The following is a 27369-nucleotide window of genomic DNA, read 5'->3' as shown; positions in this document are numbered from 1 at the left end:
TTCAATGTACCTGCATCACAAGTAACAGGACACGGTGTCCAGTCACTGAAAGGGGTCATGATACAGTCTTTCTTGCAGGGCAGCTGACATGGTCGCACCGTGCTGGGGCGAGGGCCGTCTGGACACCTAGGCAAACAAAGACACACACAGCGGGGCTGTAATGGAACACCGCTGAAAACTCTTTACACATTCACCAAAACACAACAGTGAGTGGTGCGAAACCTCAAAAGCCACACAAAAAAACTGAATTATGTTGATATACAGCAGTAGATTGTTGCTCAGTGAGACACCCAGCCCTCAGACAACACAGTTGTTATTATAGGCCATGACCCTACATATGACCCATGACCCATGATAAAAACCTGTTCAGCAAAGGTATCAGGCTAGAATAAAAGTGTTCTTTTTAAATCACCGGGTGCTGAACAAAACTGATCACATCTCCCAGACCCTTTGGCCTCAAAATTGTCAATGTACGAGATACAATCTCATTTCTGGTCATTTTAAAGCTGCACTAGGTTGTCTTTTTCTGGTTTCATCATCCAAAATCACGACCTAGTGTAGCAGGGAGATCCTGTAATGTTGCTCTGTATGCCCAGATTAAATTCTGCTGTTGGATACAGGCACTTTACCACCTACAGTAGGCAACAATTTAAGCACAGTGTGTACTGTAGAGCAAGAGGTCCTGGCAACTGCAAGATGAACATGTAGTCAGAGAAAATAAACACAAGTGTTTGTGTAAGCCACCGCACACTGAGACCATAAAATATATATGATCAAGGATCTTTTATTACTGTGATTTTATTATGTTGGTCAATTCTGTACACACGACATCTACTGCATGTCTGTCTGTCCTGGGAGAGGAATCCCTCTGTGGCTCTTTCTGAGGTTGCTTCCATTTTCTTTCTGTTAAAGGTTTTTTTTGGGGAGTTTTCCCTCACATTACTCCTGAAACATTTTCTGTTTATGTAGTATCTGGTTTAAAAGCCTTTATTTGCTTATTTATTTTTGACTGTAGAAATTGCTGCTATATTCTATTAGTGTCCATTGCTAACTAAAGTAGCTTACATGGTAAGGTGACCAGATTTCTGAGACAAAATCCGGGGACATTTTTAGCTCAGAAGTGTAAATACTTCCAAAACAGGTAATGTTTTTATCTTTGTAACCTTAAAACGGGGACACTGCCCCAGGGGCGTCACTAGACCTAGAGCTGCACTGGGGAACAAGCCCCCCTAGGGGGGTCCATGGGCATGCTACCCTGTAAGAAAATGTCTATTTTATTTTACTGAATTTTAGGTATCTTGACACCCAAAGTTGAAAGTGCAGCTTCGTTCCACTACAATCTAACATTAGCATACTGCTAACTATTAAGTAGCTACATGCTAACGCAACATAGCTGTAATCTCGGCCAATGCTGGTAATTTCTCCTCAAATTCCAGACAGAGCGTCTCATACAGAGGGTGAATACAGGTGCAGCAGCCATGGGCAGTATGAGAAAAATAAAGTTGTTTTTCTCTCTTTTTTTTTACATTAAAGCATGTAAACCTGTTCTAGTACAAACATAAAATGCAAATATAATCCTGAAAATGCTATATAACAGTTGCCCTTTAAGGCTTTAACAAATATGACTGTATAGGGTTTGGCACACCAACCATCTGGGTATTGCTTGAATACAGAATGTAATTATTCTAGGCACAATCTAGGGCAATAACAACTGATGAAAACCTTCGTAATCACATCCAGTTTACGACTAATGCATGCCATCTGGCTCGAGGTGCTTGAAAGATATAGAGAAGAGTTGGTCATATCCCCCATCAGAACAATGTAGTTGTCACAGGATATGTTAAACAATTCTACATGAGGATGTTTTACATTTATTTCTCTCTGCTGAGGAAACTGTAACACACAAAGCTCCTGAAGGGTAAAGCCAGCAGAGTAGCAGACCGGCCTTGAGGGCAGAAACTCCCTTGTTTTATCTGGATTCTGCTATCAGTGAGTGATAATCCTTTTGATGCCACAGAAAGAGGGTCAAGCCGGGGTTTTTCGACTAAGGGTTATGGTTAATCTTCAGTTATTTAAACAATTAAGGTCCCCCGTGCATACCACCGGGCAAAGATAAATAGGCCGAGATAGACCTGCTGGAAGACATCTTGTAATTTGATCTCTGCAACACTGCGTCTGCGGTCTCGCAGCGGGATGTTGCCGCTCTGTTTCCTCTTCCTATGGCTGACACACTGATCATCTGGGTCAGGTTTAATGTTGCTAAGAATGAGCGTTCTCCTCTGGGCGTTCCATACTCGTTAGCATGGTGTTATCAGGGAAGTGATAGGGAGCCTCACAGGGAAAATGTAATAATGTAACAGCGACACAAGGAGAGATTTATTTTTAATACCAATAGACAGAGCTAAATCCCTCTGAGCGGAACAAATCCTCTGGTGTCTTCATACAAGTAAATGGTCCCCAGGAAAAAAAACAGCTGCCGAATGCAGCAGAGGGAGGACACATTTACATGTTTAGCCTTCAGCTGATGCACACTTCCGTAAAAGAAGTGAATGAACATGTGTGTAGCTTGAGGCCACTTCAACAGGAGGCAAGGCTGTTAAGATCCAAACCATGAACCTGAGACTGCAGAACAATCTCTACTAGAGTGCTAACCAGGTTTTTTCAATTTATATTCAAACCTATTTTAGCTCTCTCTCTCTCTCTCTCTCTCTCTCTCTCTCTCTCTCTCTCTCTCTCGTCTACAGTCTGTAGAGATCATGAAGCTCTTCATCAAGGGAAACCTGGCAATGAATGCAGCGTGAAGACAAAAATAAACACCACACAGAAATCTGCAAGATCTAAACACAATCAATGTGTACAGATGGAAAAGCAATTTATTATAGCAAAGCTATGAGCAGGGGGCCGATATCAAACCTGCAGGTGCATGAACCCAATTAGTGTCAAGTGTCAGCAAAACAAACAGAACTTTTCATTTTGGTTTGTCACAAGTTCATTCATTCAGTTTAAATTTATTATTTTTTTTGCTTATTGATTCTTGATTTCTTGAAAATTCACTTCATGCATAGAAACATCTCTCCACTTCATGAGGGATCAGAGCACTGAATCAGTGCTATTAGACAATATGACTCCAAGAGCTCTTTGACAAAGAGGGGATTAAACCTTTGACCTTATTATACTCCACTCTGATACTCAAAAATGACTATAATTCACCACTTGTGTAAGATCTTAGGGCAATAAAACAATATTCCTGTTTAGATACAACACCACAGTTAAAAACAAATACATCTTGACTTTTGCCTTTGATCCAGACAGAACACGCTCTGAATACCAAACTAAACCTTAAGGGGTGAAAAGACTCATTTCTGAAGTGCAGATTGCCTGCCTTTTAGATTTCACCTTTCCAGTGTTCCCTCTCGCATACACACAAACACGAGCAAATGTTCTGTGGAGAATGGCCTGACCAGAAAATCAACAGCATTGATTTTTGGTTCAAATGCCTAAAACAACTTATGTTTGCTGAGAAGTGAGTTCTTGTGGTCAACTGAATCAACTGACTTATCTGTCAGTAGACGTGGCATGACGTTGTTTTAGTGCCATATGACGTGGAATACCACTGTTCATATCCAGTCTCCTTCTTTCAGCCAGGAGCACGATCTTTTCCTTAACCAAGTATGTTTTGTGTCTGAACCTAACCGAACCTCAGACAGACCATTAAACAGTCCTATGAATCATGTTTTTGTAATGGTCATTTTCAACACTGACAAACAATGTCTCGTCGAAAGGGACGTCAGATCAAAAAAACGCTCACATAGGTCTTTTTGGAAGACAATTACAAACAATGTATATTGTTCAAGAAAAAAAGGGGGAGTTCTCTGCGCTTCTGCAGACCACAACAATCCGGTGCAACCAAGGCAGGACACAACAGAATAAATAGCAAAAAATTGCCGGTGCAACACGGATGTCTTCTACTTGATGATTTTATTTCTTAAGGTGCATAACGGTGACTAATGTTTCGATGTATAGTTACATCGAAACGAAAATGAAATCATCAAGTAGAAGACATCCGTGTTGCACCGGCAATTTTTTGCAATGTATATTGTTTCGTTTGGAGAACTCAGTGGTTCTGGCTGCGCTTCTGTTTCATTAAAGCTGCACTAGACAATGGCACGTGAGAGATAAATCAAGCAAATTCTGATTAAATCACAGAAAAAAATGTTATTACTTACTTCGTCCCAAGTGTCTAAATCAAAGTTGGGCTATAGAAACCTAGGGGTCATTTTTTATTCACTGAGAAACACCTTAACCAAACTATTAAGTCAAGTTCTTTTCAATTAAGAAACACCACAAAACTATGCCACTTGTTAGCTTTCCACAGCTTTAATAAATCAGCCACAAAGTGTGTTTTGTCTCCTCACATCTTGACTACTATAATGCACTAGATTCTTGTTTAAGCCAAGAAGCCGTAGCAAATCTACAATTAGGTCGAGATTCTAATTAAATTCTCATTTTACAACAATGGTGCATTTGTTACACTTGGTTCCTGTGATAAAATTTAAAATCCCTCTAATTACTATGCAATTTATTTGAACACTTTGGCTCCAACATATCATCAGTGAGTTGCTGATCCCATATAGGTCCACGTGGCCTCTAAGTTCATGGGAACAAGGGCTCCTGGTTGGGCACTGCTCAAAGTTCTAGACCAAGCTTTTTCTTCCAGATTATGAAACAGTCTACAGTACCTCTGAGGGTCAGCAAACTCTGTTAAGTGTTCAATCATCTCATGACCAATTCATCAAAAGCATTTCATTAATGCCTCCTTGCACCAATTGGTTCTTATTCTTAAAAATGCACTTTGTAAACCTGTTTTTTAAGTGCTATGTAAATAAAGTTTTACTTATTTAGGCTAATTACTAAAGTAATGTCAATTAAATACACACGGCATGTATTTTTGTAAATTCATATCTATGAAAAAAACTGTCAATGCTTCGATTTGATTAGATGACCTACTTCGTCGGATCAAGCCTTTCATTCACCATAAAAGAGCTCATCTTAACCCAGTAAGTTTACAAGAGAGACTTGCAGTCACTCTGAGAGTCCTGGTATCCGGTTGATGTTGAATTCCGCGCCGCTGAAAAAAAAAAAGGGCCATGCGCGACCTCTGCTCACGCGCCATAAAGCGGGCGTGCCGGCAGGATATTACGTCATTTTGACGTCACGATGGCACACGCTAGTATAATTCACCTTTTAGGCTGTACATGTTGTCCCTCCTTCTCTCTGTATGTGTCAGTTTCCTTTAAACTGGAGTCTCTAAACCAAGTGTGAATGTGAAGTGTTTGTCTATGTGTTAGCCTGCTTACAGACTGGTATAAGCTGCATGCTGGGACAAAGCCCAGGAGAGCCTAAATAAGATCAGTTGGTAAGAATAAGATCAAGGAAATGATTGGGTGGGTGGTAACTTCCCGTGGTCAGTTAAGTCTCCATATCAGACATCTAAATTTGGATTTGGGTGGATAGGGTGAAAAGGGTTGGGTATTTTCCTGTTCTTTTAATGTAAAAGCTTAGTGCAGCTCTCACTCTCTTTTTTCTTTCCTACTGTATAATCCCCTTTTTATCCAACCTGTGTGTTTTAAGTGCTTTACATAGAGGGCAACAAATTGACTCATAGCAGATTTCCCTCTACAGCGAACCAGCCCTTTTGTTCCCCTAAGTCTAATTATATTGTAGCCCCACTAATGATGGATATCATCCAAATATAGATAATTAAAATTCAATTATGTTCCAATTTTAGGAAAAAAAAACAGGTTGGCAAAACACAATACCAGCCAGAATACTAACAACACAATGTTTGGCTGGAAGACTCTGTCCATGGGGGTGTGAAAGCTCTATTATGTTTACATTTTGTCGTTCCACTGTTTTCCTTCTTTATCCCTCCTGTTGTTATTCTGCTTTTAATATTGTCTTTGCTTGTTACATTTTTGTTTCAGAAAAAAAAAAATGTTTATATACAAGGCACTTGGGGTATCTTATCCTAACTGCACAATTTTCTATCGTAAGATTTCCTCTTTCGACGGTTCACTTGTCGGTTTATCGCTGTGGAAATGTACCACACTGAAATGATTGAAGTCATCCAGTAAGGGCGTCTGGTTTTAACTGACTCGCTGGCTCCAGTCAGTGTCACAATCTCATAATGATCTTTAAATGTCATGATTTGTAGCGAGGCGAGGACATACACAACATGGCACTGGGAGCTTTTCCCAAAGCACAACATTAAGACGAGCAGTCAGGCTAATGCTTGTGTTTTGCTTGCTGCTATTAGCGCGTTGAGTAATCTGTTCAGCGAGACGCTGTTTTCGAAAAATGAGCAGATGGTTGAGCAGGATGAAGAGAGGAGATTCAAAGCTAAGAACTGTCAGTAGTTTTAAGAGAGTGTACAGTACACGCACACAGAACAAGGTCTGGTGGGAAAAGATAAGGCCTAATTAATTTCATTATCAAAATTACGGACTACAAAACAAGAACATCATTTGTTTAATTTAGCATAAAACAGCTGCAGTTCTTCAATGGCCCTTTCAGTGGTGTCTTTGGCCTCCTTTTTGAGGGCTTTCAGCTATCTATCACAGTCAAAAGCAGGGAGTAAACACAGTCTCCATTAGAAAACACAGGGAGATGATTGACTAGGCTAATACAGCTACTGTCAAACATCACAACCATGACTCATTCAGATTCCTTTTTTTTTCTTACGAATTCCACAGCATCAATGTGATTATACAAACACACATTTTGGTACCATTCAGCACAGACTGTCAGAATCAATAAGCAGACATTGTTGTTTTTTCCCTCACACCACAACAGCTTTCTCGATTGGATGATAGCAGCCCAAGCCTGAGGCACTGACATATTTGTCTCTGTTGTGTGTCTCGTTTCTATTGGGCTTTGACAGTTAGTGTTTATGTGTGTGTGTGTGTGTGTGTGTGTGTGTGACACGCAGACGCACACCGAGAGGTTCACTGCCTCAGGCGGAGGAAGACAACTCAGATCCATCGATGTATGAGACAGGGCACATCTGCATATTCAGGGTGCAGGCAGCCATGTTTGTTTGTTCTGCTGGGATCCCATGGGTGCACTGATCAAGACTACCTGCCAGCTGGTGCCAGATGAAGACATGCATTGCAGGAAAAAAAACCCAAAAAAAACAAACATATCAAGTCACTTCTGTGTGCAAGGCCAGGAGACAATGCCTCTGAGCAACAGATGGCCAAGAATCCAGAGCTGTTGCATTGTTATGCTTTTATTTGGTCAAGAAAAGTACAAATCAAGGGCTTAAAAGAACAAACAAGTGTTTCTTTAACGCACCACTGTTGTCTGCCAAATCTACAGGGGTGATGAAAAGTAACAAATGCTTTCATGAAAGAAGGACCATAACCTTTACTCAACAGTACTGTTGGTGACTCACGTGAATAAATGAGTGGAGAAACATAATAAATCCAGATGCTTCCGTACAGGGCATGAGGGGGTCAGTAAATGGTTTGATGATTGATTCAGTATGAAACGCCACAGTCTTCACATTCACCAGATCTCACAGCAGTTGAGCGACGTGTGAGACGGCACTCTCACAATCCCTTCAGTAGAGTTACACAGTCAAAGAATCTGGAGCACTGAAGCTGTTCTGGAGGCTCGTGTTGAAGCTGTCAAACTACTAAACTTAAGAAATGTCTTACATGATTGACTGACTCACAGAAGAGTGCAAACTAATTGAATGTTTGGAGGCTCCATTAATCTTCGCCTCAATTCTTTATAGTATTCTTTTTTTCTTCTTTTGTTATCTTTTTATGTTATTTTGGGACTTTTTTTTATCAGGGTGGGGAGTCTATATCTCTCTGTGCTGCACATCAGTTTCATGCTCTGTATTGGAACTATGTTAAATTGCATCGTCCCTATCAAATAAAATAAAATGAAATTAAGGGCAGTTTGTTTGTGTTTGGTACACACCATCTTTACATGTTCTTGTTGGTTGAATGTGGGAAACGAACAGCGGTCTCCACTGTTAAAGTTCTAAGTTCTGTTTAACCATTTGTCCGTCCCAAACTTCTTCCTACTCAGACTTTGCCGCTTTATAACACTGTCACCTGATGCTTTGGATCACTTGGTAAAAACGACTGATGCAGTCGTTGTTTCTGGGAGGACAGTTTTATTAAAGGTCCCATGACATGGTGCTCTTTGGATGCTTTTATATAGACCTTAGTGGTCCCCTAATACTGTATCTGAAGTCTCTTTTATATAGACCTTAGTGGTCCCCTAATACTGTATCTGAAGTCTCTTTTATATAGGCCTTAGTGGTCCCCTAATACTGTATCTGAAGTCTCTTTTATATAGACCTTAGTGGTCCCCTAATACTGTATCTGAAGTCTCTTTTATATAGACCTTAGTGGTCCCCTAATACTGTATCTGAAGTCTCTTTTATATAGACCTTAGTGGTCCCCTAATACTGTATCTGAAGTCTCTTTATATAGACCTTAGTGGTCCCCTAATACTGTATCTGAAGTCTATTTTATATAGACCTTAGTGGTCCCCTAATACTGTATCTGAAGTCTATTTTATATAGACCTTAGTGGTCCCCTAATACTGTATCTGAAGTCTCTTTATATAGACCTTAGTGGTCCCCTAATACTGTATCTGAAGTCTCTTTATATAGACCTTAGTGGTCCCCTAATACTGTATCTGAAGTCTATTTTATATAGACCTTAGTGGTCCCCTAATACTGTATCTGAAGTCTATTTTATATAGACCTTAGTGGTCCCCTAATACTGTATCTGAAGTCTCTTTTATATAGACCTTAGTGGTCCCCTAATACTGTATCTGAAGTCTATTTTATATAGACCTTAGTGGTCCCCTAATACTGTATCTGAAGTCTCTTTCCCGAAATTCAGCCTTGGTGCAGAATTACAGCCACTAGAGCCAGTCCCACAATGAGCTTTCCTTAGGATGTGCCATTTCTGTGTCTGTAGCTATTGTGGAGGAGGAGGGGGGGAAAGGTGGAGGGTGGGGGTGTGGCCTTGACCAACTGCCACTTTACTCGTTTGAAAGCCATGATGTCTCTCTCTCTCTCTCATGGGTGGGCCAAATTCTCTGGGCGGGCAAAGCAGAGAAATGGGAGGTAACCTTGCTCCTTATGACCTCATAAGGAGAAGATTCCAGATCGGCCCATCTGAGCTTTCATTTTCTCAAAGGCAGAGCAGGATACCCAGGGCTCGGTTTACACCTATCGCCATTTCTAGCCACTGGGGGACCATAGGCAGGCTGGGGGAACTCATATTAATGTTAAAAAACCTCATAAAGTGAAATTTTCATGCCATGGGACCTTTAAACTGGATACCAATAATGTTTATTTTTAACCCTCTAAATATTGTAAATGTCCATCATATCCTTGTTGTTAGTGTCAATTTGTGACTTCTTTTCCTCTTAATCGCAGCAGTTTGCGTTTGTTGCATGTTGTCATTATATTTCCAAACATATTAAATAGGTTTTATTTGTATTTCTTTTTTTTTTAGACGAAATGCTCATGCATGTTAAGTACAGATCATTTGGCCTCTTCCAGCTCTTTTAATTGTCTCATGTTGCTTTGAAAACTCGCTTATCAAAGTGCTGATTGCCAGACCTCTTTTAAAGCGGATAAATGCGGCTAATTGGCAATCAACCTAATAAGACCCATCTTGGTGGCAATGTTTGTCATTGTGAGTTGAAGAGTCAAAGTAATTTCCCCATGAGGTGTTCAAATTAGTTTATGGCCCCTGGGTGTGTGTGTGTGTGTGTGTGTGTGTGTGTGTGTGTGTGTGTGTGTGTGTGTGCGTGCGCTACAGCGATAGTTGCTTAATCATAAAGAATAAGATACAAGTTTAAGAAAGGCTAAAGGAGCAAGAGGGGACCTTATCTGATGTGTTTTTGGTGTGTGTGTGTGTGTGTGTGTGTGTGTGTGTGTGTGTGTGTGTTAGTTCTGGGCAACAACCAAAACTTGTATGTGTTCATAGATAAAATAAACGAGCAAAGTTGTACACACAGATAGCTTCTTTCTGTTCCAGTACCATGGAAGTCTAGATGCTGGCTTACAGCCTGTTACTGGACCCCTGCTGGTGACAGTGGCTCTTAAGACTTTGAACTACATCTCTGAAGGGTGTTGAACAGTCAGAGTACATAAAGGGACACAAAAATGAATGCTGAGTCACAGCTGGGGTTGTATCAGGGTTGTATACAGGCAGAGTCAGAAGGGGAGAAGATCTTCAGCACCACGGACAGCACCGCCGGTCCATGAAGGTAAAAAGAAACCTCAGTCTGTGGAGAGATTGTTTGACAGCGCTAACTGTCACTCAATCATATTGAAGGAAACGGGGGCTTTTTTTTTCTGGTGTCCAAACCACAGTGCACCATTTCACCTAGTTGTGGTTTGGTTTATTTCTATTCACATTCCTTAACTACAAGAAAATCTGAGACTGTGAAAAAAATGTCTCATTATGAATCTCATTTACAGAACACAAGTTTAATCGTTTTTTTAAGAGAGTGGATTGGGAGTTGAATGCATTATGCAATTCTGGGTATTAAGATCCTGTTATTTCCCAATAAATTCTCACCCAAATCTGATCTCAATTGCGGAGGAAAATACCTGTAGGACCAAGGATATTTAACATCGGTGTGACTTGATCATAATGACATTATTACAGAAGCTGCAGGCTTCTTCCAAGTACTTTTTATGCTAAAATGGCAGCTTCCAGTTCAGCTGTTTTGTAAAATATTGTTTAAAACATTTCTTTTAAGAAGTGCAAATTATGTCAATAAAAACTATGCAGGAGGTTCAAAAAGTCTCTAAATCATAATGCAGGATGGAAACTTAATCCTCAAATCGTTGTAGAGAGTGACACGAATCTGGACACTGAGACATCTGGAAGTGGAAACTGAGAGCATTACCTCTCCAAGTGTTTACAGTATTATATTCCCTCTTTGTGTCTCCACAATCCGTAACAGAGAGTGAGAAGTTGGTACTAATACGACTGTAACTACAGACAGGAGGAACAATTACAGCAACCACTATGTACCAATGTAGATATGGGCATGTAAGTATTGTTTAAAGATAGACCTGATTAACTTGAAGAAACTATCCTTTAATGCTGCAGTTTTCAAGTGGGGATTTGTCTACAACCTATCTGATAGTCTAACTCTTTGTGTTGTTTGGTCTAATGGACTCTATTCTGAATTCGGTTGCTACATTGATCTCAGCTATTCTAAATTGATTCATCAATTACGAGCAAAAAATTAAACAACAACAGTATAAAAACTGCGTGGTAACTGCATGTCAGAAAAGTCACCATTAAATGGCACACAGGTTGAAAATGTCAAACCGCTCCTGGTATATTTCAAATAAAATGTGTGACCTTCATTACCCCAAACCTCAAACCGACTCAACAACAAAACCACCTGCTGAGAGCCTGAGTAGGTGCTTGATGGGAGTCCACTTTGGTAAAACATCTTCTGTTCACTCGTCAGTAGTGTGTTCTTTTACCCTTATTACAAATGTTACTTGATTATATAAAGTTATTGACCAGACAAAAGACAAAACATAATGGAGGCAAATCGACTGCAACCTCTTTTTTGTCAGTTATTCAATGCCATTACCCGCTGGGCTTGGGTTTGTCTCCTGCTCGAAGCTTTGCCGGTGTGGATTTAAAAATGAAACACATGCGATAAAAGACATGGTGGACTTTGACCTCCTTTCTGCAGCCTGATAAGTGCAGATGGGTCAGCTGCTCAAACAGCCAACACTGAAACTGGACATTAATCTTCATTTTATCATGTGGTGCTCTCTATGAATCACATTTGCCTTGTACACAACACACCGCGACCCTAAATCATTTATGTTCCTATCCTTTTCTCACTGATAACCACGCTTGGGAGGTGTAAGACAGGAGAAGGAAGAATCCACTGGTCTTCAATTAGAGTGAGAAACTAAACATACTGTACATTAAAAGGCCTTTTTTCTTTTCTTTTCTTTTTTACTTTTCACAAGGACTGAATCCATCTTCTTTGGTTATCTTTTCCACACATTTGGACACAGACAGATCTCCTCCTTTATCTTCTGTTGTCGAGTGAATCAGTCGAGCGTAACTGACACCAGGCTCGAGCCGAACTGCCTGGCAGACGTTAACTCGACAGTGCTGTAAATTTTGAATCCGCCTCATGCAGTGTGGTCTTCAGAGCTAACCACAAACATCTCGTCTCTCATCCGCCTCATGATTCAATTGCCTTAAAGTATCAATCCCATTTAATTACTGTCATTATCATCAATGAGAAATTACCAGCGCCCAAAACGGCAGGGTTAATTAGGCTTTCAGGGACGGAGAGATTATTTATTTATCTGTGGTCGCCTGCAAAGGGGAGATATAGATTGGGAGTAAAATTCACGTAGAGTTTGCTCTGCTTACTGAACCAGCTCTGTCAGCGTCTTTTTGTTCTTCTCTGACTCACTTTACTCTCCTGCTGTCCCTTTTCCTTCCCAACACTGCTGCTTCTCTCACCCATCTCTAACATCCTGAATCTTCTTTTGTTTTATCTCACTTGCTTTCAGTATCACACGCACACACACTATCTTCATGTACCATTCGATCTTACCATGGGTAGTTTACCACTGATGTGCTTTCAAATCAACAAAGAAAAATGACTCAATGGCTTGTCTATTCGCTAACAGACGCTCACAGATCACTGTTTGACCTCGCGATGTAAGAAAGGCTTTTTACATTTTTGCTTGAAGAATGATTCAAACCCTTTTTCTGTGTTCATTGAGCAACAACCCAAAAGAATGTTCTTTAACAAATGATTTTACACACATCAAAAGACAACCGAAAGCTCTCCCTGTCCTCTATTCTCCGAACGGCAGCTCTCGATTTAACAGATTACTTTCTTCTTTTTTGATAAAGGTGGCCAAATCAGTGAAATCGACTGTTGTAGAGCTTTGTTTGAAATGAAAACGCGCCTGGCCTGCTCTTGAAACTTGATGGCACATGATTGAGAACTACTGCTCAAAGCCAGTGGATTTTAGAGTAAGCAATTTTCATTTCAACACAATTCTCCGGGAGCTGATTTCACAGTTATAAACACATACAGACCAGCGAAGCAAGAAATAACCAGAAAGTCTAAATAAGACTGCTGCAGCAGTGTGTCATTGGGGGGAAAAAAAGAACAGACAGCCGTAAAAAAGTTCGAAAGAAGCAGAAAAATAAGAAAGAAATCTTACTTCTTGGGTGGCACCTGTCCCACGTTGACCCGGACACAGATGACCTTACGAGTTTGCATTCCCATGGAGCAGGGACCCTGGCCGTCACCGCTGGAGCTGTTGAGGGTCGAGGCAGAGGGGTCTTCGGTACAAGGGCCCCAAGGCCCCGTCTGCCAGTGGTAAACTGTACAGGCGTGTTCGTTACAGTTCCGTATCTCCTGGAGGGCACTGATGTTTGGGCACAGGGCTCCACCTGAGAAATATCAAAACACAGGGAAGATGGACTTAAAGCTGCACAACTCATTTTTTTATTTTTATTTTTAAAAGGGTTGAAGGACGACATGTAATCTGAAGGAGAAACTCGTACTATCAAACCAAAGACGTATCACCAGACCCAGTTCCCCTCAACTCTACAGATCCTTTTAGCTTCTTTTACCTCATTTTGGTTTTGGTTTTATTGTCCACAACTTCTGGACAATTTCACCATTCTTATCTAGCGGTTTTCAGCAACAACAAAAAAAAGCTCTGAGAAACCCACTGTACACCACCTGTCCAGCACCAAACAGCAGACAGACACAGTTAGCAATTAGCTGTTAAACATAAGGGAGCATTTAGCAGCTAAAGAGCCAGATATGTCCCTCAGGAGTTGGTAGAGAACAAAACAAGGCTTATATATTATACAATGTATGATACCAAAATGGGGGACAGTGGTAAGCACACTTGAGACATAATATGAGTCACGGTTATCTGCCATTTAGACTTGGAGAATATTTTCCCTACCTGATGCACACTCCAGAAGGGAGCTCTATTAAATCCAGCACACCTAACAATTGTTGGTAACAGATTTTCCCCTGAATCTGTGAGACCCACTAAATGAAACCTACACCCACACACACTAAACCTCTTTATAATCAGAGTTTCCTGGTGTTCTATTGTTTAACAAATGCTTCCAACAGCCTTTACACCTTATATGTCAAGTTGTTTGCAATTGTACATCAGGCTTGTATTCAACCATATGGAAACTAGCCACATAGTTTCCAACCCTGTCACACATATTTAATATCTTTATCTTTGATAAACAGAAAACATCCAGCTTTTACATCTCTGAGACCGCCTTACAACAATAAGGAATTTACCAGAAGGTTTTGAACTTCGAGATGTGAGTTTTTTTCCCTGAGGCTACACACTGATTTATCTGATACTGATGGATTGTATGTGTTTAAAGGAACACGCTGACTTATTGGGACTTTAGCTTATTCACCGTATCCCCCAGAGTTAGATAAGTCCATACAGAGCCTTCTCATCTCCGTGCGTGTCCTAACTCTGTCTGACGCACCCACCGCTAGCCTAGCTTAGCACAGATCCTGGAGGTAACCGGCTCCATCTAGCCTACAACATTTTCCTATTTACATGTTGTGATTTGTATAGTCACAGCGTGTACAAATAACAAGGTCACATGAGACACAGCCATCTTCTAACCGTATACATACTGGGAACTATATTCTCAGAAGGCTACTTGGGTGGAGTGATTTGCTCGCAGCACTTGAGATGCCCCGTGGTGAGGAGCAGAGAGTTTGCCTGGAGTTCGCTCAGAGTTGGAGTAATATCACTCAGCCTAAGTAGCAGAAGTAGGTGTGCTTTGCCTTCTGAGAATATAGTTCCCAGTTTGTATACGGTTAGAAGATGGCTGTGTCTCATGTGACCTTGTTATTTGTACACCCTGTGACTATACAAATCACAACATGTAAATAGGAAATGTTATTTTGTCACTTATTGGGAACAGTAGGCTAGATGGAGCCGGTTACCTCCAGGATCTGGGCTAAGCGAGGCTAGCGGTGGGGGCTTCAGACAGAGTTACGATACGCACTGAGATTAGAAGGCTATGTATCGACTTGTCTAACTCTGGGGGATACGGTGAATAAGCTAAAGTCCCAATAAGTCAGCGTGTTCTTTTAACTGTAAAGGCTCAAGATCTTTAATTTATAAATGGCATTGTTACTGCTTCAGCCCTGTTTTTGTGTATGTTGCATTGCGATATTTTATTCATAGTGCCATCAATCCTCTTATTCTATTGCCTAATGTCTTTGGGGTACTGTAAATGCTTGTTTTGAAGTTAGGCGCAACACGTATTGGAAACCCCAATTCCCAGAAACCTCAACTCAAGAAAACCATGGAAACTTTGAAGAGGTGAGCTGAATGGGTGATTTCAATACTCTGAAGATACCGCCGTCAAATTAATTTAAGATCCTGAAAAGCACAAGTCAGAATAAGGATAACCTTCCCCACAAAAGTTGTTTTGTTTTTTCTGAATTTACTATATATATCTTATGTTACCAACTATAAATAGTAGTAACAGTAATAAGTACCTATAAATGCACATATGTATTGCACTTTTGATATAAGTACTTGTTTAAAGGGTGCTACATTTTATCATTAACAAATGTTTATGCAATTAATTTTGTGAGGCAGTCAGGCTTCCAAACTGTGTATTTAACATTGTGGTGACACTGAGTTGGATTTCAAAGGGAAACCTGCAATCAGTAATTAACCGAAAAAAAAAAAAGTTACAGAGAAGTACAATGAATTTCATTTTTATCTTAGTTTATTGTACATATGGGTAAAACAAAACTCAATTAAATTACATACATATATGTGTTTACATACTGTATGATGGAGCTTTTCTGGTGATTATTATTAACAACTGCAAGTCATGGGTCAGCTTTTCTGTGCACTACTTTGGAGTGTACAAATTTCATCTATTGTTTTTCCCTTTCCCTCTTTTTGTGCCTGTCTCCCTCCAATTTCTCTTGAGTGAGTCGGCAGTCAGTCAGTCAGTTGTTGGGTAGATGGAGTCCTCTCCGGTTTAGAGTAACTGCAGACACTTAGGGACTTCAGCAAAGATTGAGAGGCATTGCAGGACTGTGAGTCTTCCGAACCTGTATTTCGCAGCCGGAGTTGACAGAGAGCCAACTCCATAATGAGCCGAGGTGTACAGTTGGTCTGAATCACACACTGCCAACTCAGACAAATCTCAACCTGATGGTTACTGAGCATGACTACCGTTCTGCTGACTGCGCCAGCTGACTAACAACGATGGCGATGCTCGTCCCAACACAAGCATGACATGGTGCCTCAAATGAGCATGAGCTGCTGCTGAACAATGACCTAGAAAAGCTGTGTGTTGGACAATGGGGAAAATATGAAGCTGCTTATAGAAAACATAAACCATTTAGCAAACAAAGACTGCATATGCGAGTTATTCATGTTTACAGGATAAATTACAGTTTGCTGGCTCATTCACAAAGTGCTGGAGCAATTCTCACAGAGCATGCATATTGAAACATTAAGAGGCACATGGGCTGCATAAAGTCCAATAATAATCACAGTGAATTAAATGTAGGCAGTTATGCTAAATAGGTCATTAATTAGGCATATTGATCTATTAATAAGCACATAACTCTATGCCAACATATTGGGGGTTACTTATTAATATAAACCCTGTGTCTTAAAGCTTTGAGTAGTTGCTGAAGTTTCAACACTGTTTGTTCTTCATTAATATGCAACACAGGAGCTGCAAAATCTAATCAGATAACTACTCTGCAGGGGCAACCTGCAGGTTGGAGTGGGGTGGAGAGACAAAGCTTCTTTCAGGTTTTGTTCTTGAGTATGTGTGTGATTATGTCATTAAAATGTGTCTGAACAAACAGCAGGATACAGTTTAATAAACTTACCTTTGTATTTCTCAACCATTCTAAAGCTACTACAACTACAGCTACTATATTTCTAGTCTAACATCAAAGATTTACCAAAAAGTTCCGGAAACTTTGGCACCTGTGAAAGACCTTTGATAAATATAGATAGAAAATATGTCAATGCGACAGGTGAGGCATGCAGTACATGAAGTAATACTACTGCAGAACAACAGAAAAACAGCTAACTCATTCAGGCTATTTCACACATGGCCAGCAAGCCCTGACTGTATTACAACTGGCTGAATAAAGTCTTAATCAGTAATAAGTCACCCTAAAGCTGTTATGATAATGCTGTTTGAAAAACTGAAACAAAGCTAACAATTTATATTTTGCTACGTGTAGACACACAGCTAGAGGTTTAAAACAGCTACCAGCAAACTCTAATTAACAACTGTTACCCTCCATCACTGTGATCCACGCCACAACCATCGAAGTGACTGTGAGAAAAACACAAACACACACACACACACACACACAGATAAGACGCAGGAAAATGTTTGGAGACATGACAAAAAGAAGACAGAAAGACGCACAAGGAGATTTAAACCAGAGAGCACACGCATATGCAAAGAAATGATCTTGGAAATAGATTTAAAAAAGTAAGTGTCAGGCGAGAAGACAGACCAAAAGAAATAATCACCAAGACCGATAAGCAGACTGTTTGAGATAAGGACAAATGCACATCCAGACACGTGTGAAATGCAGACATTCAGTGAGTGACAGCAAAGGACAACTTGAAAGGCCATGACTAAGCCAATATCCAGGCCTCATCTGCATATATTTCCATACACAACGGTGCAGAAGACTGAAGTCTGCAGGTGAGACTCACCTTCCCCGGCGTTGTAGGCCAGAATGGAGCGGGTCCTCATCTGCTTCCCCTCGATGGTCTTACTGGAGCAGGTCTGAGAGCAAGTAGACCAGGCTGTCCAATCACTGAGCACGCAGTCCCTTGAGCAAGGCACTTCACACGGCACAGGCTCTGGAGCTGGGTAAGACGTGCAGAGATTCCTGTCCACCTCCTCTCCTGGAGAAAATAATGATGGTAAGTAATACATTTGGGAGGAAGGAAAGTAGGACAGAGTGAAGCTGCATTTTAAAGTAAAATACATCTATCTTGTCAGTTTAGATTTCATAACATGCTAATAGCAAAGTAAAAATGGGGTGTTACATAAGAGTGGGGTTTAACTTTTGTAAGGTTACAATTGGATAAACATGATGGGGTAACAATACTTTAATCTGCTCACAATAATAAGGATATATCAGAGTAATATTGGGGGTAATACTGATGTATGATCTTAGGAAATATATAATGTAATGAAGCAATTACGGTATTAATGGTTTTAATTATAGTAAAGTAATATTATAGCCTTTTTCAAAGGTCCCATATTCTCATTTTCTGTTTCCTATTTGTGCTTTCTACAAGAACATGTTTACATGCTTTAATGTTCAAAAAGCACATCATTCTTTGGCTTATTATCTGTCTGAATACATCTGTATTCACCCTCTGTCCCTCCATTTTAGCACCCGTCTCTTTAAGTCCACCTCCCTGAAAAAGCCCAGTCGACTCTGATTGTTCGTTATTTCCTTGTCTTCCACATCTGCTCCTCTGCACAGTGTAACGGCTTTGTAGCACCACTTTCTACCTATATAGAGTACAGTTGTGACATCACAACCATACAAAAGTCCTGGCGGCTCACTTAAATGCACAGTTTCTGAATACTGGCTGTGTGCATTTCTCTGTGGATTGAGCATTTTGATACTTTCACAAATAGCACCACAACCTGCTTTATAATAAAAACAACACATCTCACTTTTAACAATATGGGACCTTTAATACTAATGGGGTTTCAGGAAAAGAACACCAGTAATTATAAAAATGAAATGCTGAAACTGAGGCAGCCACTATTAAGGGTTATCACATAGAAACTAACATCTGTGTTTCTGGGCCCAAAGGCTTTACATTACATTACATGTCATTTAGCTGACGCTTTTATCCAAAGCAACTTACAACTGCTATATATGTCAGAGGTTGCACGCCTATGGAGCAACTAGGGGTTAAGTGTCTTGCTCAGGGACACATTGGTTGATGTATTGCAGTGGGAATTGAACCCTTGTCTCCCACACCAAAGGCATGAGTCATATCCACTGTGCCACCACCCCCTTAAGGCTTCTGTTAAAAAGTCAAAATAGGTGATTTGGCATTTCTAAACTTGGTTTATTGGTTATTTATTTGGAAATTCCGGATGTGTTTCAAGGTAAACTGTGTTACTAAGAAACTACAATCTGTGTTTTCAGGTAATGACTCTGTAATGTACAAGTTTTTATGTTGAAAGCCAAGACAGGTGGTTTTTTTTGTGCATTTGATTAATGGTTGTTACTTTCTAAAATGCCATATGTGATTATGGATAAAAGTTGTAACTCATAAACAACCATCTGTGTTTCTAGGTATTAAATCACAGTATTTTCAGAAGAAAGTTGATAGTAGTACATCAAAAATAGAATGAAGGATTGAGGGAAGGGGCATTTGTTTTTCTGTCAATTACTGATCACATCAGGGAATTGTCTTGATAAAGGTACTGCCCATTATATCCCCCATACATTATATATTTATATTATAATATTATATTATGTAGCCCATTATATCACCCCACAATGTAAAAAAAATGTTTATTAAAAAATGAAACCCTGATATTACCAAGATACCCTCATAAGTGTCACCTCTGTAACAACGAAATTTTCCGTTTATTACCTTTGTCTGTGTAACCAAACTGCTGTCATATTAACGTAAAGAGCTAGTTTTCTTATTATTATATTGGTTTATTTACCCAAATTAAATTCTGTGGTCTTCCACAAACTGTGTGCGTGCATGTTTTTTGCCCTCTTTTGTACATTTGTGACTGAATTAAATCCAAAGCCAAAAAAAGGAGAACATACTGTATAAATGTGCTAAAGAGAAAATATTTGCCTCAGCTAAACAAGTTGCTTTTACTTGCAGGTTGAGAACAGACTGGGTGTTAACTTGGGCATTTATAATAAACTTGAGGGCTCAAAGATTTATTGCAAGAATTAGATTATCACCCTCACACTACACTTCAGTACAGAGACGGTTGGAGCAGCTGGGAAAATGAACAGCTGTGTGTCTAAATTGATGGCGCAATGTCAAGCGCACAGCCCATTTTGGATTGTAGAGACGTGCTTGTTTTCTAAAGACGTCTGTCCCTTAGACAACTTGGGAAGTCTATTCTCTAAACTGGCATCAAGTATCAACTTGGCATTCTTAGACAGACTCATGTAGCTAGTTTAGAAACTAGAAGGAAATCTGCCGACATGAAGTGAAGATTTGAAACATATGGTAAAAGCAAAACACAAACTGTTTCCTAAACAGCAGCAAGACTGTATTCTGTGCAGAAAAAGGATAGATTTATTGTACCAGTGATGTGACTATCATATATATATAAAGCAATCTTGAATTAGGCCAGGTTTACAAACATGACCATTGACTGTGGAGTTTACCGACATCTCATTCAAAGATTTATAAGTAACATTAACATAGTTTAATAAGTTATAAACCCAGACAGATATTTCTTGCTGTCTATTGAAATCTCCAGGCTGTTAAGTTGCCTAGTGCATCTTTAAATCCAAACTTAACTGGGTAAAACCTTATTTGCATATAATATTTAATCACAGACACAGCATCAGCAATCTGAACTAAGCACCACAAATAGCCAACAGCACTCTAACCACTTCTGTTACCATTTCTGATAAATCCTGAATTTACAAACGCTGTTCGTCACCATAGAAATAATTCAAAACATTTCATTTATATTTTCCTTATTGACATGACAGTTGATTATGACCCTTTTTATGGATGATCTGTATATTATATATTCATAATGATGCACTCTCGATCCAAGACATCTCCATACTAAAGTGCGATAGAACATGGAAAGCGCAAACTCACATGGGATTCCCACATTTTTACACTATTGTCAATGTTTTATTAATGAGCTCCTAGCATCAGCCATAAGTGGATAATATTAACCCACATACTCCTCTTTGTTGCTTTATGTGCTGCCATGAACCAAGCAGAGAATATTTTCTCCTACCGATGCATACACCCAGGAAAATGTAAACCTTTCGGTGGTTGAATTGAAATTTCAAGCAGAGGAGAATCGCTTGAGCTTCAAAAGTGAGAGCGGTCCTGACCTTTGCATTAAGATGTCACTTTGACAGATATGCAGTGAACCAATCATGACTGAACTCGGAAAGCATGAAAATAAGAAGTGACAAGGGACCCCAGCAGTTTTCAGGCTCACACAGAGAAAACATGAATGAGCAGAACACCCACTATGAGAGGAATGAGACGAAGACCTCCATGCTTAGTGTGCAGAGAAGAAACAGCTCGCTGCCTAAGTGGGCAGGCAGTCAGCATGGGGAATATCAATAGCCAGTTTCAATAACATTTGTATCGACCTTCGCCTGTTGTCTGGAGCTTGGCTGTGTGGCCTTTTCTTTTATGACTGGGACACACTCAGAAAAAAATATATATATACAGCTGACATTGCACTGAAAACTCTCTGAGGCGAAAAGCGGACTGAAAATCCAAACAGAACAAATCAATTTTCATCAGATGAGGGAGTGAAGGTGGGGGAGATCAATCAACCGAAGTCAGGGGGAAAAGAACAGTGCAGCATCTCTGTTAGTGCTGCAGTACAGGTGGGGTAACCACTGGTCCAACTTCACCGAATACCTGCAGTTGATGCAGGAACTGTGATTTGTGGGAGACATTAGAAGGACAAATCAAGTTCTCTAGTGGGGAAAACATGAACAAAGTCACCGCGAAGGATCATAAAATAAGGATTTACTGAGTACATTTGGGACTGAATGTGATTACTAGAGCTGTAGCACGTTCTACCTTTACATGCTGAATAAATAAAAAAAATGCAATCTACACCTTGCCAGAAAAATAAAAATCAATAATGGGTTGTACATTATTTTGTTGTACATTTGTTCACAACCTGAGGGCAAAAGGGAAGCCGGGAAAGCATCTCTGCATCGCCGCCCCTTTTATTAAAGATTTACAGTCATAAAGACTAGCAGTAAAAATCAGTAGCAGCAAAGGGCACAAGATACTCCAAGACCCATGGCCACGGAGGATTGATTTGATTTAGCGAGAGTAAGGTTTAATTGTGCGTGCAGAGAGGAAGACTGTAATGAGAGAGACAGCGGGAGAGAGGTGGCAACGCTGAATCAGGCAGGCGTTAAAGTAGGAGAGGTTTAACAGGGGGAGAGAGAGGAGGAGAGAGGGGAGGAGAACTGGATGGAAAAGAGTCTGGAGAGAACTCCTCACAAAGTTGATGAATGGAGTCGAGTCATGGAAATCTGAGGGTCAGTGGAGAGGTGATCAGGAAAAACATATAGTTTATATATATTATAATATTATATAAGGTCAGTCCTGCACTTGTTATTGCAAATGGAGGTGGGTCAAAAGCTAAACGCACTCTAAGGATGAGCAAGCAGCGAGTAGGAATTTGCCCGATAGTGTCAATCAACAAATACTGTTTCTACAGGAACATTATGCTTAATTTTACAGGTCCCATGACATGGTGCTCTTTGGATGCTTTTATATAGACCTTAGTGGTCCCCTAATACTGTATCTGAAGTCTCTTTTATATAGACCTTAGTGGTCCCCTAATACTGTATCTGAAGTCTCTTTTATATAGACCTTAGTGGTCCCCTAATACTGTATCTGAAGTCTCTTTTATATAGACCTTAGTGGTCCCCTAATACTGTATCTGAAGTCTCTTTTATATAGACCTTAGTGGTCCCTAATACTGTATCTGAAGTCTCTTTTATATAGACCTTAGTGGTCCCCTAATACTGTATCTGAAGTCTCTTTTATATAGACCTTAGTGGTCCCCTAATACTGTATCTGAAGTCTCTTTTATATAGACCTTAGTGGTCCCCTAATACTGTATCTGAAGTCTCTTTCCCGAAATTCAGCCTTGGTGCAGAATTACAGCCACTAGAGCCAGTCCCACAATGAGCTTTCCTTAGGATGTGCCATATCTGTGTCTGTAGCTATTGAGGAGGAGAGAGGGGGGGGGAAAGGTGGAGGGTGGGGGTGTGGCCTTGACCAACTGCCACTTTGCTCATTTGAAAGCCATGATGTCTCTCTCTTGGGTGGGCCAAATTCTCTGGGCGGGCAAAGCAGAGAAAGAGGAGGTAATCTTGCTCCTTATGACCTCATAAGGAGAAGATTCCAGATCGGCCCATCTGAGCTTTCAGTTTCTCAAAGGCAGAGCAGGATACCCAGGGCTCGGTTTACACCTATCACCATTTCTAGCCACTGGGGGACCATAGGCAGGCTGGGGGAACGCATATTAATGTTAAAAAACCTCATAAAGTGACATTTTCATGCCATGGGGCCTTTGACAAATGAAACATCAGATTCATTCAGTAAAAGCTTGTCCTCTACTTCAACAAAGAGACTGAATTCTCCCCTCTTCTCACCATTGCTGTTGACACACTGGACCTGTACGAGCTGAGTGCCAGGGCCACACGGCTTCTCAGCGTCAGGAACACACTGATCCAGGTCGACCAGTTGCCAGTTGTAACAAGTGGGCTCGTCGCACGGCACCGCCTCCACCAGGTGCGGGCAGTTTCCAGGCCCTCCTGTTGGCTCGTTGGTTACCTGTCGTTTTCTCAGTTTGAAACCTGCAGTATTAACACAGTCATCCACAAACTGTTCTGCATTTTAGAAACACATAAACTCTATCAACGATAAAATTACAGAACACTTTCTCTCGACGGGAGTAAAAAAAAAAAAAAGTGCTTTATACTTCTTCTCTGCATATCAGAGAAACAGTTTGTACTTTTTTTCTTCACTACATTTATTTGACAGCTTTAGCTGTGTCACACACGTTCGCTACAAAATCAAAAAATAGAAAAAAATTCCAAAAAACTTAATTGAAATGTGTGTAGCAGAACATTGTTTTTCATTATTCTCTACCCTGTTAATCATCTCATGAGGCCTCTGATTTATCTTGTGATCCTTTGGAGGGGCACGACCCCTAGGTTGGGAACCACTGAACTAAACTTGTATACCGTATATCAAGTAGTTCAAACTACCTCCACCTTGAACAGCTACAACAGTAAAATGCTGCTTACACATTGATGTATTAGTATTAACACTCTCATAATGTCATTCGTAATAATGTATCAGTCAAAGGGCCTTTTTCTGCAGAATAACTACTTCTACTTTGAATCTACTTTTCTTTGTAATGGATGATTTTGAATCTGCTGTATTGGTGCTTTGACCTAAGTAAAGGATCTGAGTACTACTTCCACCACTGAGAGATGTTGAGGATTAGTTTGGTTTGGTTTGATGGTTGACCCTGTTGAGACAGCTAATTAATACACATGAGAATATGAAAAAAATCCCTAAATGGACCGAGCTCAAGGCTGCCAGAAATGGAACCCTGACCATGTTTTACTTCTAGTAATGTCACAGAAGACCAGTCAAAAACATATGAACCAAGTCATGCAGAAGTCGGCCTGTGACATTTTTTACAAGCTTCAGTGAACACAACATGGATCACTTATTGCCCTTTCACATATATCGCATTCAATTTGTGTTAAGTTTGCATGAACATTCCTAAACTATGAATCCACAGACTTAACAACATGCTAAATACTGATAAAAAAGGTACATTTCATATTTAAAATATATTAATAATGTGGCTACAACACCACCCAAAGCAAGTGTATGTTTCCTATGTATATTTTAACAAGATGACCTGCTATTACTAGAGACATTCAATCATTCATTGACCTGCTATTACTAGAGACATTCAATCATTCGTTATTCAGTGTTATTCTCTGAAAGCTATACGGTAAGGTTAAAGCTAGTGGATAAGTAGTAAAAATAATAACGATAAGATAAGACTGCAGCTTTATGAATGCTTTCAGACTCAACAATAACGTTTATACAGTTCTCTAAAAAAAAACTAATATAAAGAGCATAATCAGCATTTACTACATTGTAAAAACAGAGCAAAGAATAGTTTACAACCAAATGTTAAAGTGGGCAGGAAGGATCTGGAACGGCCTTCCAACACCTTTGATCAACAAGTACTGTAAATGAATCTGGTTTGCAGTTTCATACATGAAACACAATGTATTTCATTCTGCACCGTGAACTGCAGCGATGCCTAGCCATGACCAGTGTCAGCAGTTAGCTCACATGGCTGTAATAACAGCTGAACAGTCAAGTGTCTGTTATCTTAATTGCTAAAGTCAGTTGAGTGAATTGATGGTAATGTTGTCGATAGCCTACAGGTTAACGACACGCTAACACGCTGACGGATTCGATGGTTTTGTGTTTTTTGCTGAGCTTCACTAGAGAATATTGGGTTAAAACAGAAAATGAAATGAAATGAAAAGAAGAGGTCATTGTTTACCACAGAGTGAAACTGTCAGTATGTATCTCAATGCCAGATGGATGAAAAAAAAAACATCAAATATTTGAACTGGCCCGAGATAGTTAGGTTTATAATAAATTGTTATAATCATGACGTCATCTTTGGGGACCATGTCTTCGTACCTTTCTTTCCAGCCTGGTCATCACAGTTTTCGAAGGTGCAGGGGCCCCAGGCGCCCCACGGCGACACCTCACAGTCGATGGGACAGGGGATTTGGCACAGCTGGGACCTGTTGGGGATCGGACCCTTGCACAGCTTGTTTTCCACAGGGCGGGAGGCTGTGCAGATGATCAAAAAGGAACACAAAATAAGCAGTATATAAAACGAACCTGCTTTACTTTGATCGTATTCTGTTTTTTTTTTTTTTTTTACCAGCATTACAATCAAAGGGAACAAGGGATATAAAAATGCTTATTTACTTTTTACTCCTGGGGTTAGAGTCCCTATACAGAGCAGATGATAACCACAGTGAAAAAAAAAACATGTCTGTGAGGTAGACACTATTATCCCTTTGTTTTGTTTATCGCCTCCCTGTTAGCATGTCAGAATGATAAATTAGCAATGATTATCTCGCGCCGTGCCTCGCAGGCAACATAAAACATCGTGGAGCCTTGCCCGCCGACTCTCACCGGAGACAGGTGAGAGGATGCAACAATACAGCACTAAAGGTGTAAGAGAACAGTGACAATGTCTTCGCACATGTTTATTTCATGAGGTGTAATTTTGTACCTTCCTTCCCTCAGTGATTTAAAAGGCCCTTTCCATGACGCAACTGGTGAGTGCATGCCTGTCTGAACTCCCACGGAGGAACTTTGTCGAAATAAAAAGGAGAGATGCTATCATTATGCAAGGCACAGCTCTGTGACATCTGTGCAGAATACATTTCTACATTTCTGCCAAACCGTGCCACAATAAATAAATTTGATGCGTGGATTTTCTGAAGATACAGAGATTATGCATGTGTGCATGCACATAAAATAGGTACGTTGGTGTCAGTGTCATTTCAAAGTAGTGCTACTGTATCTTCCAAAGCTGTGCATCTATGTTTTTTTTGGGGGTCTTTATTCAATACCAGAAGGTAGAGGTGATGGGAAATAGGACAGAGAAAGAAAAAGAGGACCTTTGCCTAGAGCCTCTGGTCAGACTAAATCCCAAAAGGTGGCATGTACGTGTTATGGGAATAATACACACTCTTATTTGCTTATACTTGCAAAAAAATTCGATAAGGAGTTTGATACCACTCTCATGTCTGTATGTGTAATATGAAGCTACCCGCCAGCAGCCAATTAGCTTTGCATAAAGACTGGAAACAGGGAAACAGCTTGTCGAAAGGTAAACAAAATCTACGTATCAGCACCTATAAAGCTCACACATTAACATGTTATCTCTCGTTTGTTTAACTTGTACAAAAACAAAGGGTCAAAACGTCATTTTGAATAACAGAGGGTAAATAATAGAAAACGTCTGGCGTCTAGTGTTGGGTTCCTTTTCTGTAGTCAACTAATGACACTGCAGTTCTCTATTCAACACCTGTTAGTGTTTAGTTTGATGGTACCGGAGAATAGTGAAAAACTGAATTGGTACCATCTGTTGTGGTATCTGTCTGAGATATTACAAAAAAAATGTCCCACTCAAAAGGAGATCCAGACATCAGTGGTGGCAAAGTGTTTCACAAAGGCAGCAAAATAATTCATAAAATATAAAATAAAAAATGAATAAAAAAACTGTCCATTAAAAAGAAATAAAAAGACAGTTCAAGGAAATTCTAGTAAATTCTAAAGTAAAATCAGGAAATGTTAAAAGAAAGGACATAAAGTTGCTCACTGACTCAGCCAACCTGATTTGCTCGATGATGTTTCTTGCCCCCAACTGCTCGTTC

General features: G+C 40.1%; 1 protein-coding gene across 1 annotated transcript in view; it reads right to left on the bottom strand.

Moving 5' to 3' along the window:
* thsd7ab (thrombospondin, type I, domain containing 7Ab) overlaps positions 1-27369 on the bottom strand; it is a 141091-nt gene that overhangs the window by 54404 nt on the left and 59318 nt on the right. The window contains exons 6-10 of the mRNA XM_028579871.1: positions 25613-25768; positions 23521-23724; positions 17837-18031; positions 13277-13508; positions 11-126 (exon numbers count right to left, since the gene is read on the bottom strand). Coding sequence (XP_028435672.1) covers positions 11-126; positions 13277-13508; positions 17837-18031; positions 23521-23724; positions 25613-25768 — 903 coding nt within the window. The remainder of the gene's footprint in view (positions 1-10; positions 127-13276; positions 13509-17836; positions 18032-23520; positions 23725-25612; positions 25769-27369) is intronic.

The sequence above is a fragment of the Perca flavescens genome, chromosome 6 (genome assembly GCF_004354835.1).
Source record: "Perca flavescens isolate YP-PL-M2 chromosome 6, PFLA_1.0, whole genome shotgun sequence".
In the NCBI taxonomy this organism is placed as follows: Eukaryota; Metazoa; Chordata; class Actinopteri; order Perciformes; family Percidae; genus Perca; species Perca flavescens.
The sequence above is the reverse complement of the archived record's forward strand: the minus strand, read 5'-3'. Positions and strand labels throughout refer to the sequence as shown.